The sequence below is a fragment of the Capricornis sumatraensis genome, chromosome 8 (assembly GCF_032405125.1).
Source record: "Capricornis sumatraensis isolate serow.1 chromosome 8, serow.2, whole genome shotgun sequence".
NCBI lineage: Eukaryota > Metazoa > Chordata > Mammalia > Artiodactyla > Bovidae > Capricornis > Capricornis sumatraensis.
The window spans coordinates 11,658,584-11,674,579 of NC_091076.1; the positions used below are offsets into that span (position 1 = coordinate 11,658,584).

General features: G+C 44.7%; 1 protein-coding gene across 1 annotated transcript; it reads left to right on the top strand.

Moving 5' to 3' along the window:
* The first annotated feature begins 6,935 nt into the window (after window positions 1–6,935).
* LOC138082844 (pregnancy-associated glycoprotein 1-like) lies at window positions 6,936–15,771 on the top strand. Its single transcript, XM_068976251.1, has 9 exons — window positions 6,936–7,036; window positions 8,113–8,263; window positions 9,238–9,355; window positions 9,454–9,572; window positions 10,735–10,928; window positions 11,820–11,936; window positions 13,620–13,761; window positions 13,849–13,947; window positions 15,622–15,771. The coding sequence occupies exons 1-9, from the start codon at window positions 6,936–6,938 to the stop codon at window positions 15,769–15,771; spliced, it is 1,191 nt and encodes a 396-aa protein (XP_068832352.1).
* The last annotated feature ends 225 nt before the right edge of the window (window positions 15,772–15,996 follow it).

Here is a 15,996-nt window from a genome sequence, read left to right on the forward strand (position 1 = left end):
GTTCCCGGTGAAGATATTCTTAACTTGCATCAGTCTTTCTCTTCTTGCTATGTTTTCACATGTGGTGGCTGAAGGGAAGGAAGAAGAGGGAGAATAAGAGAGAAAAAGAGGGAGAGGCTATTCCCATCATGAGGGACCACCATCAAAACCCCATGTCAACCTAGGTACCTCCCAAAGGCCCTACTTCCTAATACCATCGCATTGGGAGTCAAGGATGGACACAATTCATCCATAGCAGCTATGCATCGTGTAGCAGGTATCTCTTTTTAATTCAAGACAGACCATCATTTCATACTCTCTTTTACCCCTTATTCATTTTTCCTGATGTATTTTGGGAAAATAAAACATTCCACTAAATGTATATAATGAGTATTTTTCGTAGAATGATAGGATATGAAAAAATGCTCTTTTTTCCCAATAAAGTGAATATTTTATATCCAGTCCATGTGCAAATTTCCCTGATTCTAAAAAAGCAGATGTCTTTTCACAATTTATTGAAAGAATGTACTCATATGATGCACTTGGTTTTTCTCTTTTAAGACAAAATAACTGTTCCTCTCCCAATTTTAATGCCATTTGTTTGTTCAGAAACTGGGCAGAAGCAGGGTGGTTTGTCTTACAGAATGTCCCACTATTGGGTTTACAGCAGGAGTCCACAATACCAGCACAGGGGGTCGGGACCAGTACCAGTCCTTGGTCTATTAGGAACCAGACCTCCACAGCGGGAGGTGAGCTGCAGGCCAGTGAGTGAGGCTCCATCTGTATTATTGCTGCTCTCCATCACTCTCTCATCACCCCCAGAAGGGACAGTCTAGCTTGTTTTCCTGGAACGGATTGTAGTTACATACCTATGCTTAACAGAAACAAAAATAGCATAAATATTGGTGATTATTTTCCTTTCTCAGTGCTCAGAATGGTGAGTTGGTGTCCTGGCAATCTATCACACTGACAAATTAAATTGCTTATTAACATTTAAACACATTTGGACAGCTTAAAATTTAATAGTAAAAAACTAAGATCATGGGATCCAGCCCCATCCTTCATGGCAAATAGAAGGAGAAAAGGTGGAAGCAGTGTCAGATTTCTTCATCTTAGCCTCTAAAACCACTATGGAGGGTGTCTGCATCCATGAAATCAGAAGGTGTTTGCTTCTTGGCAGGAAAGCTATGAAAACATAAACAGTGTGTTGAGAAGCAGAAACATCATTCTGCCCAACAAACTGGTAGATGTTTGGCCTTTTCATTTGGAGACCTAAACTTTCTGTCCAGGCCCCCTTGGTCTTTGATGTCCCTCAGCTTTCTCGTCCTTCAAGATTCCCAAGATTATTCTGTGCATTTCTTTACCCAGTCCTGAAATCAGCCATCTCTTTAAGAAACCATGCATTGTCTGATAGGAAATGTATTTAGAAGCTAGATGTTAGACCTCAGAATAGTCACTGTTATCAAGTTGTCATTGCTTCTAGGCTTTACAGTGGTCAGTGTAGCAAGTACACATTTTCCTTAAAAATTAAAAAGGAGTATAATTAGTTGGTACAAACTTATGCTTTCAGTTCAAATTTAAGACAGCATGGTTTGAATTAAACTTCTTTATGTTATGAGTGAACCTCTTTTTCTAGCCACTGAAAAAGTCTTACTTCAGAACATTAGTTTTTATTATTGTCTAGCTTTTACTTGTTAACATACAAATGACTAAGTCACAATAACAGAAACAATATGAGGAACAATAAGTTGTTGAAATATTGCTCTCCTCAGCTACGATGGTGGTGCAAATGCATGGCAGCTGCCATGGCAGTGCAGAAGCTCGGTGAAGAGGAACTACCCCATGTCCAAATCAGGGGCAGCAGCCGAGAGGAGCTACCCTACTTCCAAGGTATGGAGCAGTGGCTACACTTTGTAGGAGCAGCTGTGAAGACATACCCCATGTCCAAGGTAAGAGAAACCCAAGTAAGAGGGTAGGCACTGAGAGAGGGCATCAGAGGGCAGACAGACTGAAACCACAATCACAGACAACAATCCAATCTGTCACACGGATCATAGCCTTGTCTAACTCAATGAAACTAAGCCATGCCCTGTGGGGGCCACCCAAGATGGATGGGTCATGGTGGAGTGAATGTGGTCCACTGGAGAAGGGAATGGCAAATCACTTCAATATTCTTGCCTTGAGAACCCAATGAACAGTTTGATAAGGCAAAAAGATAGAACACTGAAAGATGAACTCCCCAGGTCGGTAGGTGCCCAATATGCTACTGGAGACTGGTGGAGAAATAACTCCAGAAAGAATGAAGGGATGGAGCCAAAGCAAAGACAACACCCAGTTGAGGGTGGGACTGGTGATTGAAGCAAGATAAGAGAGCAATATTTCATAGGAACCTGGATTGTTAGGTCCATGAATCAAGGCAAATTGGAAGTGGTCAAACAGGAGATGACAAGAATGAACATAGACATTAAAGGAATCTAAGAACTAAAATGGACTGGAATCGGTGAATTTAACTCAGATGACCGTTATATCTACTACTGTGGGCAGGAATCCCTTAGAAGAAATGGAGTAGACATCATAGTCAACAAAAGAGTCTGAAATGCAGTACTTGAATGCTATCTAAAAAGTGACAGTATGATCTCTGTTCGTTTCCAAGGCAAACCATTCATTATCATGGTAATCCAAGTCTATGCCCTGATCAGTAATGCTGAAGAAGCTGAAGTTGAACAGTTCTATGAAGACCTTAAAGACCTTCTAGAACTAACACGCGAAAAAGATGTCATTTTTTAAATAGGGGACTGGAATGCAAAAGCAGGAGTCAAGAAACACCAGGAATAACACGCAAATTTGGCCTTGGAGTACAGAATGAAGCAGGACAAAGGCTAATAGAGTTCTGCCAAGAGAATGCACTGGTCATAGCAAACACCGTCTTCCAACAACCCAAGAGAAGACTCTACACATGGACATCACCAGATGGTCGACACGAAAATCAGGTTGATTATATTCTTTGTTGCCGAAGATGGAGAAGCTCTATACAGTCAGCAAAAACAAGACTGGGAGCTGAGGGTGGCTCAGAACATGAACACATTATTGGCAAATTCAGACTGAAAGTGAAGAAAGTGGAGCAAAGCACTAGACCATTCAGGTATGACCTAAATCAAATCCCTCAGGACTATACAGTGGAAGTGAGAAATAGATTTAAGGGACTAGATCTAATAGACAGAGTGCCTGATGAACTATGGACAGAGGTTCATGACATTGTACAGGAGGCAGGAATCAAGACCATCCTCAGAAAAAGAAAGGCAAAAGAGCAAAATGGCTGTCTGAGGAGGCCTTACAGATAGCTGGGAAAAGAAGGGAAGAAAAAAGCAAAGCAGAAAAGCAAAGATATACCGATTTTAATGCAGAGTTCCAAAGAATAGCAAGGGGAGATAAGAAAGCCTTTCTCAGTGATCAATGCAAAGAAATGGAGGAAAATAACAGAATGGGAAAGACTAGAGATCTCTTCAGGAAAATTAGAGATACCAAGGGAATATTCCATGCAAAGATGAGCTCAATAAAGGACAGAAATGGTATGGACCTAATAGAAGCAGAAGATATTAAGAAGAAGTGGCAAGCATACACAGAAGAACTGTACAAAAAAGATCTTCATGACCCAGATAATCATGATGGTGTGATCACTCACCTAGAGCCAGACATCCTGGAATATGAAGTCAAATGGGCCATAGGAAGCATCACTACGAACAAAGCTAGTGGAGGTGATGGAATTCCAGTTGAGCTATTTCAAATCCTGAAAGATAATGCTGTGAAGGTGCTGTACTCAATATGCCAGCAAATTTGGAAAACCCAGCAATGGCCACAGGACTGGAAAAGGTCAGTTTTCATTCCAATCCCAAAGAAAGGCAGTGCCAAAGAATGCTCAAACTACAGCACAATTGCACTCATCTCACACGCTAGTAAAGTAATGCTTAAAATTATCCAAGCCAGGCTTCAGCAGTACATGAACTGTGAACTTCCAGATGCTCAAGCTGGTTTTAGAAAAGTCAGAGGAACCAGAGATCATATTGGCAACATCTGATGGATTATCAAAACAGCAAGAGAATTCCAGAAAATCACCTTCTTCTGCTTTAGTGACTATGCCAAAGCCTTTGTCTGTGTGGATCACAATAAAATGTGGAAAATTCTGAAAGAGATGGGAATACCAGACCAACGGACCTCCCTCTTGAGAAACCTGTATGCATATCAGGAATCAACAGCTAGAACTGGACATGGAACAACAGACTGGTTCCAAATAGGAAGGGGTATGTCATGGATGTATATTTTCACCCTGCTTATTTAACTTATATGCTGCATACATCATGAAAACACTGTGCTGGAGGAAGCACAGGCTGGAATCAAGATTGCCAGGAGAAATTTCTATAACCTCAGATATGCAGATGACACCACCCTTATGGCAGAAAGTGAAGAAGAACTAAAGAACCTCTTGATAAAGGTGAAAGAGGAGAGTGAAAAAGTTGGCTTAAGCTCAGCATTTCTAAAACTAAGATCATGGCATCCATTCCCATCACTTTATGGCCAATAAATGGGGAAACAGTGGAGACAGTGGTTGACTTCATTTTTCTGGGCTCAAAAATCACTGCAGATGTTGATTGCAGCCATGAGATTAAAGTGCACTTACACCTTGGAAGGCAAGTTGTGACCAACCTAGAAAGCATATTGAAAAGCAGAGACATTACTATGTCAACAAACATCCATGTAGTCAAGGCTATGGTTTTTCCAGTGGTCATGTATGGTTGTGAGAGTTAGGATATAAAGAAAGCTGAGCCCTGAAGAATTGATGCTTTTGAACTGTGGTGTTGGAGAAGACTCTTGAGCATCCCTTGGACTGCAAAGAGATGCAACCAATCCATCCTAAAGGAAATCAGTCCTGAATGTTCACTGGAAGGACTGATGCTGAAGCTGAAACCCCAATACTTTGGTCACCTGATGTGAAGAGCTGACTCGTTTGAAAAGACCCTGATGTTGGGAAAGATGCAGGGCAGGAGGAGAAGGGGATGACAGAGGATGATATGGTTGGATGGCATCACCAACTCAATGGACATGAGTATGTGTGGACTCTGGTAGCTGGTGGCAGACAGGGAGGCCTTGTGTGCTGCCGTTGATGGGCTCATAAAGAATTGGACACGACTGAGTAACTGAACTGAACTGAAGTTGTTGAATATAGTTTCAGATTTCTTTCCTTTTTCCCTTTTGGTTTTCTTTGGTTTTGTTTTTGATGGGATGTATTTTTTGTTTTTCCTTAGAAGATATTCCACTCTGAATGTAGAGTCATAAGTCTGAATTTTAAAGCCACGTAAGTAATGTGTTGTTATAGGTAGCTAGTCAACAACTTGATGCAATTAGATTTATTAGTTTTTGTTCTCAATTTGTTCAGTTCAGTTCAGTCCTTCCATTGTGTCCATCTCTTTGCAATACCATAGATTGCAGCATGCCAGCTTCTTGGCCTTTTGACTAAGATCAAGTGGTGGCTCAGACGGAAAGCGTCTGTCTACAATGTGGGAGACCTGAGTTCGATACTTAGGTCGGGAAGTTCTCTGGAGAAGGAAACGGCAACCCACTCCAGTACTCTTGCCTAGAAAATCCCATGGACGGAGGAGCCTGGTGTCTGTGGGGTCGCGAAGAGTTGGACATGACTGAGCGACTTCCCTTTCCCTTTTAGGCTTCTCTATCCATCACCAACACCTGTAGCTTGCTGAAGCTCATGTTCATCAACTTGGTGATGCCATCCAACCATTTCATCCTCTATCTTCCGCTTCTCCTCCTCCCTTCAATCTTTCTTAATATCAGGGTTTTTTTCCAATGAGTCAGCATGTTTAGTATGCATTCAGTCTCTTTTTAAATCAACCAACATGAGTTAAATTCCTCTCTGTCCCTACTGCACTCCCAACTCTAGGCTGGAAACAAAAACCTACAGAGACTGAAGGCTGATTCCAGCACATCACTGTGGAGATTTCGTTTGCACTGTTTTTTCAGGGAAAAAAATTAGTTGCTAACATTAAAATCAGTAGATTGTACATAAATATCCAAACTTCTGATTCTCCTGAAAACATAGGCAACTGGCATGCTTTCCAGCATGGCTGAAGTGGAGGAAAGGGTGCTCCCAGTGGTAAGGCCTGTGCTGCTGAGGGTCCAACATGGCCAACTAGTCCTAGTATCATATTTCCTGCCTCCTGGGGCCATGACTTTGTGAGAACTAGACTGCTAGCTCTCTTAAGATAAACACTACTTTTGTCTTGATCAACTTTGACTTCGAATCCTTTAACCCAGAACCTAGCACACAGTTCTTACTTGTATGTTTGCTGGATGATGTAAAACGTCTTGTGGATGTATATGACATTTCTTCCAATACTGAAGCCATGCCACTGAAGTACTGTTCTGTCCTAATTCTTTGATACAGACTGGCATCATAGATGACCCTGATGTCTGCCAATAGACTCACTACCTAAAGCCAGTTGTATGTCCCAGGGCTGTCCCTGAAGTCTTCACTTTGCCATTTGACAACTTATCTTCCTAGCAATCTCCTTTCCAATGAAGACAGCAATGCATATCTCATGAAGTGGCTAGGAAGATGACCTGAAACCACGAATGTTGAGCATGGCCCCTAGTATCCATTTTCATAATGTTCTTAGCAATTTTTTTTCTCCACGTAGGCAAGGTTCTCCATCTTCTTAAATGTCCATGCAGATCAATTCTGATTTTCCAGCCAAGCTACAAGGAAGAGATTACAATTCAATTCTCTGTATTCTGAGAAGCTTCAAAGGCCACTCGTGAAGGACACTGATGAAGGTAAAGATTTTATCAAGACCTTTGTGTTATTTTTTCAGATCTTTCAGTGGCCCAAAGGGGGAAACTAGGGTAGGTCAGAGCATATATAACTAGGGGCTGCTAGTCACCACTACATGCTAAGAACCCAAACTTCCCTGAGTACCTGGAGCCAGGAAAGAAGCATGAAATGGATTGTGCTCCTTGGGCTGGTGGCCTTCTCAGAGTGCATAGTCAAGTAAGTATGGGGACTGTAAGCCTCATCATGTTCCTTTCTCGGATTTTTCTTTTCATCTGATTATTCCACCCATCAGGTTTAGAAGGGAATGGAATCTTTCCCTAAGAGTCTTAAAGTTCAAATCTTTATTGTTGATAAGTAACTTAATCTAGGAACTGTAGATCCCAAGGTCTTATGTAGATTTGCATGGTTGCACAATTATTGGCATCCAGTCATGTCATGACCTATTGAAAATGCAACTCCTTGCAACTGTTCAGGGCACAGTCTATGCAGATGTCAATGTGGTCCTGTGGAATAGCACTTTCTACATTTTATTTAACACGTCCTCTTTTTTCCCTGTCTACTTCAGTGTGTATATGCCTATGTCTGCATCTCTGTATCACTGTCATTATCTCTCCATCTGTTTGGAAGTCACTGGGAGTGTATTTCTCTCTGTGTTGTTTTCTTTTAATTTTTCATTTGATACATCCTTCCTTCTCAAGCCTCTGAGTTTCCTTACTTGTTCCCTATATCTTGGATTCTTTTTCCAACTCTCCTTCTCTTTCAAAGTGGAGAAAGATGCACTGTTTTATATACACTGTTTTATATCTGACAAGCAGTGTGACCACAGCCAACTCAGAAACCTCTTGCATTTCAAATTGCTCCCTTGTATAAGAGGATAAGAGTCCCCCTTCTACCTCCTTCCCTGAGGTTCTATGAGAAGGATAGTGTGGGATGGCAACAGCAATGCTAATGGCTGTCATGTTGAGACTTCCTATTTATCAGGTACCTTATATCCATCACTTCACTTATCCCCAAGATATTCTATTTGGAGGGTTTGTATTGTTACATTCCACCATTTTACTGAAGGGAAGACTGAGACAGCACACGGTCATATGGCTTACCCAAGATTGCAGAACAGAACCTGTATTCAAAGTGATGTCTTTGTCATCATATATGCATAAAATTCTGATAATAATGTTCCTCATAAAGATGATTAGAAAATACACAGGGCCATTGCAGTGACAGTTATACCTTAACACTGACAGTTTGTTGTAGCATCTTCTTTGTTTTCTTTGTCAAATGCTCGGTGAAAGAATACCTCTAAGGAGAATGAAGACCATGAGAAACACAGTCAGTGGAAAAAACATGCTGAACAGTTTCCTGAAAGAACATACTTATAGTCTGTCCCAGATTTCTTCTCGTGTCTCAAATCTAACTATCCACCCACTGAGAAACATCATGGATGTGAGTATTTGGGGAGGATGGTGCTCCACAGCGCCCCCTGGTGCTCTAGTTTAGTACTGAGGCTCATCTGGAGGTGCCTGGTGGGATGTTGGAACTGGGGTTCCTGCAGGAGGCAGAGACACTGGAAAACAGGGACCCCACCCAGAGGAGAAGGCACTCTCGTCCTCAACTGTTGGTCTTGGTGACGGCCTGGCAATTACCAGGTGGTAGATAAACATCCATTTCTGTGTCAAAGATGTGTCATTAGTTTGAGGGCAATTGTTCCTTAGGAACCAGGTGAGCCGCTCAGTTACAGATGAACAGTGAGCCATCACTGATCAAAAGGTAGAACCAACTGCAAAGCAACTGTGACTCCCCTGGCAGAGGAATTCAGTTTGCACAGATGCAAGAACCACAGCAGTAAAAAGTTACTGAACCCATATTCCATGTAAGGCCATAAGAATCTAACACTGTGGTTACTGTTTTTAGATTAGACAAAGGGTTTATTTTGTCTTCAAGAATGCCCATGCCAGCCTGAGAGATAGGCAAAGAGTATATACATGTCGAGTGAAAGTGTCACCTGTGTGGAGTTGATTGGATGTGGTCTGATAGAGGGAGTGGCTGGGGTGGATCCAGAAGGACCTCCTGGAGAAGGGGGCGCTGAGGCTGGGATTGAAGAGACTCCAGACCTTCTCAAATGAAGGCACCAGGACTTCCCTGGGTGTCCAGCAGTCCTGGAGGCCCAGTGATCATGCCTCTACGCTTCCAATGCAGGAGGTACCACTTCAATGCCTGGTCATAGAATCAATATACTGCATACAACATAGAACAGGAAAAATATATCAAATGGCAGACACCTCTGTGACCAAAGTCTGTGAGCTGCCTGGTGGTTAGAAAGCGATCTCAAGAGATATGTGACACCCAGAGGGAGGCAATAGTGTGGGAATAGAGGGTAGCCAGTTCTGCACTAACCCACTCCCTCCTTTTCACTGTAGATGCTCTACGTGGGTAACATCACCATTGGAACACCCCCTCAGGAATTCCAGGTTGTCTTTGACACAGGCTCATCTGACTTGTGGGTACCCTCTGTCTTTTGCCAAAGTCTAGCCTGTGGTGAGTACCGACACCCCCTACCCGGACCATCCTTCACTTGCCCTGTTGCCCTGTTTCTACCCTTGGCACCTGATGACACTCATCTCTTGTGTCTGCAGCTACAAAGGTTATGTTCATACATCTTCTGTCTTCCACCTTCCGGCCTACCCAAAAGGTCTTCAACATCAAGTACAATCCTGGAAGGATGAAAGGACTTCTTGTATATGACACAGTTCGGGTAACAAATGCTGAGTCAGGACTGGCTATGGAGTGACCCCGGCTTGCAAAACAGATGCAGGACCCTTCTTAGCCTAACTCCCATAGAATTGGCCATCTTACCCACAGGATTCTGCATCTGGGGAGACAGTGCATGTGGTGACACATGAGCAAACAGATTAGCTAACCCAGAGAGTGGCTTGAGGTGTGGACTTGCAGCTCCTCTGCCCATGAGCAGTTCAAGGCTCATTTTGCTGGGAGTGAGAAGAGGGGAAAAAAGCACCCACTTATATATTCACAGACTGTTCCAGGCGCTTTCAGGTTTAGTCCTGCAACAACCCCACAGAGCAGTTACTCTGATTAGCTCATGAGACATAAGAGGAAACTGAGGTGCAGACAGCAAGGGCCTTGCTGAGGGCACACATGTGGTAAAAGGTGGAGTTAGGCTGGCTTTTCAGGACTGAAGTTGCTGTGGGGTGTTTGGGGACAGGATAAAACTGATCTGAGGACCCTGGGGGCAGTCAAGGGCTTCAGGTATCCATAGTGGGAAACTGGAGGCCTGAGAAGTCTAGGGGCCTATAAATGAGTTCTCACTCTAGAAGACCTTTGAGAGTCTAATTAACCTATGGCCTGCCTCCTCCAAATTATTTGAGTAGTTCCGCTCTCTCACTTTCTCTCTCATACACACTCACACAAATACACACATATCCCCAAAGGTGAATTCGTCAGGCAGTAATTTCATAGAACCCTGCAAGCAAGATTGTGTTTTCAGCTTCTATCTTCCTGGACAGATGCAGAATCCACAGTGCATTACAGAGAATGCAGTCCATTCCTGTCAGTAGGTCAGTGATGCCAAAGAGGAGGCTCTCTTGCTCTCCACTCAGTTTGTCCATAAGGTGGCGCCAATGGGTCCTGGCCTGACTTGATTGCCACACCTGTACAGAAGCCACGAGGCCAACTTGACTCACTCAGGTGGTGTTTTTCAGAGGGGCAGATGTTTTAAATTTATAGCCTCTCTCAAGTGGAACCCAAATTCCCCTCCCAGCTTGGTCTAACCATCTGTGGGCCACCAAAGACAGAGCCCAGCCTCAATTCTTCTCTGAGGATCTAATGGAAATACAGTTCAGCCCAGTCCTAGCCTCACTTCATGTATCTGTAAGTGGGAACACTCTTCTCTCCCACAGATTGGGGACCTTGTAAGTACTGACCAGCCTTTCTGTATAAGCCTGTTGGAAACCGGATTTGAGAGTATACCTTTTGATGGCATCTTGGGCTTGAACTACCCAAACATATCCGTCTCTGGAGCCATCCCCATCTTTGACAACCTGAAGAATGAAGGTGCCATTTCTGAGCCCGTTTTTGCCTTCTACTTGAGCAAGTAAGTCTGAGATGGACAATCACTTTATCCAAATTAGCAGTAAGATACTTTCAATGCTTTCAGATGCACGAAAAGTATAGAACACTTGGTAAAAAGTATCCTGAGAGATAATCTAACCTAGGATAAATATGGCCCCAGGGCCCTATCTGGCTTCACCAGCGGCTTTTATAAGTAACGTTTTATTGGAACACACCCTGTTCCTGATCAGTCATTGCTCTCCGCAGGTGAGTGAGGAGGAAGACTAATGGAAAGCAACAGGAAGCACGTTGAATAAAAGGCATTAGGATTTGCTTATGTATTTGATAAGGAAATAAGGAGAAGGATGGTGGATATCTTTCCTTCCTCATTAGCATTTCCTTGTGGAGCCAGTGAAAAACGAAAGGGTGGGACACAAAACTCTGCAACTCTTGTTCAAGAAATATGAGGCATTTCAAGACAGGGAGAGCAGAGGTGGGGTCACTTCTGAGTGTGGGGACCTTTGGACAGTAGAGGTCACAGGCCAGTGGAGCCAACGCTTGGTGACCTGAACCCACACCCTTAGAACTCCCAGGCCTTGATTTTCCTGAAAAATGACAAGGTGGATAAGGGGGAAGCCAAACACTTCAGCACCCTGCCCTCTGAGTGTGTCTGAGCACTCAGGTCCCTGGAGGCCCAGGGCATCTTCAGAAGACATAGTGGGTGGAGCCCACCAAGTGATTCAGCTTCTGACCTCCTCTGTGCCACTCACTAGCCAGTTACAGACCTCAGTCTGGATCTCAATCGCCCCCCGATGTTATTTCTGCATCTGTATGTGGGGACCTTATTAGGGCTTTGATTGGTAGACAAGCACAGCTCTCAGACAGTGCTGTTGTTACTGTCCTCCAAGGATCGCCCCCTCACTTCTCTCTACAGAAACAAGCGGGAGGGCAGTGTGGTGATGTTTGGTGGGGTGGACCACCGCTACTACAAGGGAGAGCTCAACTGGATACCATTGATCCAAGCGGGCAACTGGATTGTAAACATGGACCGGTAAGCCTCTCCCTGTGAGGTTCAGCCCAAGTGATGCTCCCAATTCTGTACATGGACACAGGCAGACACACACAAATACATTCTCAGACTCACAGTCCCACAGACATATACACCACCCACAATGACACAGACAGACACACAGGCACATGGAAACACACAAGCTGACACACATAAACATACAGAGAGACACATATAAACATTCATAGCTAGTTAGAAACACAAGCACACACAGAGATACATACAAACACACATACAAACAAACACACAAGCACACAGATACACGAACAACCCATGGGTTCATAATCCCCAGGCCTTCTGAGCATGGCTCTGACCCGGGTCCTAAAAGGGTCCAGAGAGGTCTGTGCAGCTGGGAGAGAGCTGCATCCACTGCCCTTTGAGGTGGGGAGCATGGTTAGAGGACTCTACAGTGTGGTGAACAGAGGATCAGGGAGAATTTCAGCAGCCTGAACAGAGTTATGATAAGATGACCAACAGTCCAGGGCTATCAGTCCAGGGCTATAGGAAGTTCTCAGTACAGATAAATGTCTGTTTAAGAACAGGGAAAGTTCTAAGCAAATGGGGAAAACTGGTCTCCTTAGGGAGCAGCTACCCAGCAATGGAGAGAGGTTGGCTGCAGTCTTCAGACGTGAAAGCAACTAATAAAAAAGACACCCCACGTACCTTGGCACACAGTGGGGGGGCTATAAGAGAGAATCAGGAAGGTGGGATCCAGGAGTGACCTGAGGACAAGAGCCATAATTGATAGGTTTCTGTGTGAGACCCACAGACAAAAGCTGACCTGTCCTTTAGAGTTTCTGTGGGCTAGTCATGTATTTCCTGGTCAGGGTCTCAGGGTCTGATCTGGTTGTAGGAGCAGTGCTGGGAGACACCGTCTCCCAGAGGAGCCCCTTTCTCCCCCTACTGTGAGAATCTTCTGCCCTGGTTAATCTCCTTCTTCACTCTGTGTGCTACCCATTATTTGTTCCCCACCAGATACAGCTCTCTGGATGTTTCTTATTGTTTTCTCAGTCTTCATTCAGTCATTGAACAGACAAGCATTGGGCATCCACCATGTGCCAGGCAGACAATGAGAATAAAACTTGCCCTCACATCTAAGATGGCAGATGTACATGAAGTGACTCGCCCACATAGCGAATTGTGACTTTGGTACATGCTAGACATGAGGAGGAGAAGGCAATGGCAACCCACTTCAGTACTCTTGCCTGGAAAATCCCAGGGTCGGCGGAGCCTGGTGGGCTGCTGTCTATGGGGTTGCACAGAGTCAGACACAACTGAAGTGAGTTAGCAGCAGCAGCAGCAGCAGCAGCAGCAGCAGACATGAGGAAGGGTCTACAGACAGTGACCAAGACAGGAGATTGATAAACACGGGGGGAAAGACTTCCCGAAAACGGTACCGTTAAGGTGGAATCTGGAAGATGAGAAAAATTTGCTAGTCAAAGTGGGGTGGAATCTTCTAGGAATGGAAGACCAGCCTGTGTCAAGGTGCAAAAGATCCTGGTGTGTTCAAGTACTGCATTCAAGGATGTCAAGAAGGGTGCTGTATCGAGAGTAAAGGAAAAGAAGGCAAGAGACAAAGGGCTGTTTAGGAGACAGTGAGGAAGGGGGCAGCTCTGGTGAGACTCAGAGTGACCTTGATGCCCACTTTCTTCCACTATCTCTCAGCATCTCCATGAAAAGAAAGATTATTGCTTGTTCTGGAGGCTGCGAGGCCCTTGTGGACACTGGAACAGCACTGATCAAAGGCCCAAGAAGACTGGTCAATAACATACAGAAGCTCATCGACGCCACGCCACGGGATTCCAAGGTGAAGGGTCGTGCCCCAGGGTCACTCCCAGTCTCCACACAAAACATGGATCTCCAAGGCCAACCTCTCTCCCTCTCTCTCTAACAGCACTACGTTTCATGTTCTGCGGTCAATACCCTGCCCTCAGTTATCTTCACCATCAACGGCATCAACTACCCGGTGCCAGCACGAGCCTACATCCTCAAGGTGAGGGGACAATACTGAGGGGTGATTCTCAAACTGGGGCTTGCAGCAACCGACACGGTGCTGCTGGGAGGAGACGCCCTCTACAGGCCATCTCACACCATTGCAGATGCTGATGAGCCCTGTGGCTCGGTCAGCGACTGCCAGAAAACCAACCATTTGAGATTAAAGGGCCGTCTGGGATACTGATCTTCCTGAAGTAAATATGGAGATGCCACACAATGCTGGCATGGTGGGAATTACAAGGAGAGGGGAACACTAAGGTCCTCAGTCCTCAAAGAGCTTCAATTCAATCTGAACCCTTAGCTGTATGAACATGGAAGTCAGCTCTAGCAGTCCCTGAAATAGGCCATGTTACAAGGAGAATGGCTGGGGAAAGTCCCAGTGTGATGTCCCAGCATAAGTTAACAGGCTCCCTTCCATTCTCAAGTTTTTTCTGGTTTGGATGATAAATTGCATGGTCAGCCTAGTACTCGGCTGCATCTTCCCCTTGCTCTGGCCAGTTGCCTCTCTGTGAGTTGGGATACCCGGCCCCTCTGTGGGGAGGTTGGATACTAAAGTGAATAAAGGGTGCACAGTGACTGCTCAGCCCCGCCACAGGGTGGAGGCTTCATGTCAGCTCCCTGTGGGAGTTCAGATCAGGCTGATGGGCTCAAAGAAGGCTTTGAGGAAGAGAGGGAATTTCAGGGATTCTAAAACCACAAACTCATTGAGCCATATGGAGGGTTGCTTGGTTCTAGGCAGAACTGCACTGGATTCCATGCAAATGGCATCTCACGGTGGTCTAACTGAGGACTAACCAGGGGTGATGAGGGCTAGGGACTGACCAGTGGGGATGGGGAACCAAGGTATGTTACCCAACCAAGCCTGGAGTGGCCAAGGAGGGTGAGTGTGGGCTAAAGGAGGCTTCACAGAGTTCCTGAGTTAATGTGTTGTTCACACTGCTCTATTTAAGATGGATAACCAACAACGAATTGCTGTGTAGCACAGGGAACTCCGCTCAGTTATATGACAACCTGGTTGGGAGGGATATCTTTGGGACCAGGGTACCCAGATACATATGGCTGAGTCCCTTTACTGTCCACCTGAAACTCAGAATATTGTTAATCAGCTATACTCAATATAAAATAAAATTTTTAAATGAAGTATGGATTGTGGGGACGCAGGAGGAGAACCAGCGTTCTCTGCAGAGAAAACAAGGAGCAGAACTCAGAAGGAAGGAAACAGGAAGTGAGGAGAACTATGGACACACTTGTTCTTTTCTAAAAAATTATATTGATGTGTGGCTAATCTTCAGTGTTGTGTTAAGTTCTGCTGCATTGCAATGTGATACACATAAAAAGTGTGTTATACACATAAAAATACTTTTCCTTATCCTTTTTCATGTGGTTTATCACTGAATGTTGAATATAGTTCCTTACGCTCTACAGTAGGACTTTGTGGTTTTTCATTCCTCTGTTTCTCCAACTCCCAGTCCTCCACTTACCACACCCTTCCTCATGGCAACCTCATGTCTTGCCCCTGTTTGGTTTTGGTTGAACTCTCATATCCCCTGCTGCTGAGAAAACCCCTTGATACCAAAAGAGGGAAATAAAACAAACTGTGCTGGTTCTGGGTATTGGGGGGAGTCACCGGTAAGGGCTCATGCTGACTGGTATATGTCTCTGACTCTCCCAGGATTCTAGAGGCAACTGCTATACAGCTTTTAAAGAGAACACAGTGAGAACATCTAGAGAGACCTGGATCCTGGGTGACGTCTTCCTGAGGCTGTATTTCTCAGTCTTTGATCGAGGAAATGACAGGATTGGCCTGGCACGGGCAGTGTAAATGCTTAGAGTGGTTCAGGAATCAGAAAGGCCTCTCCGAACATATACTCACTCATCCTTTGAGCACTCCTTCCCAGGATGCTGGTGAACTGTATTTGGTGGTCTGCACACCCTATTCTCAGTACAGAATAAAGGATTTCACTCGTAATGGTGCTGAAACAAATGGGTGCATCTGTTTGTGTCTGGGAGGTATACAATGATCTGGGAGGTTTTAAAACCAAGTCTG

Excerpts from the sequence above, each read along its gene's own strand:
- LOC138082844 (XM_068976251.1), top strand. The coding sequence starts at position 6,936 with ATGCTAAGAACCCAAACTTCCCTGAGTACCTGGAGCCAGGAAAGAAGC. Across the intron at positions 9,573-10,734 it reads TTGTATATGACACAGTTCGG|ATTGGGGACCTTGTAAGTAC; the intron begins GTAACAAATGCT and ends TCTCTCCCACAG. Across the intron at positions 10,929-11,819 it reads TTTGCCTTCTACTTGAGCAA|AAACAAGCGGGAGGGCAGTG; the intron begins GTAAGTCTGAGA and ends TTCTCTCTACAG.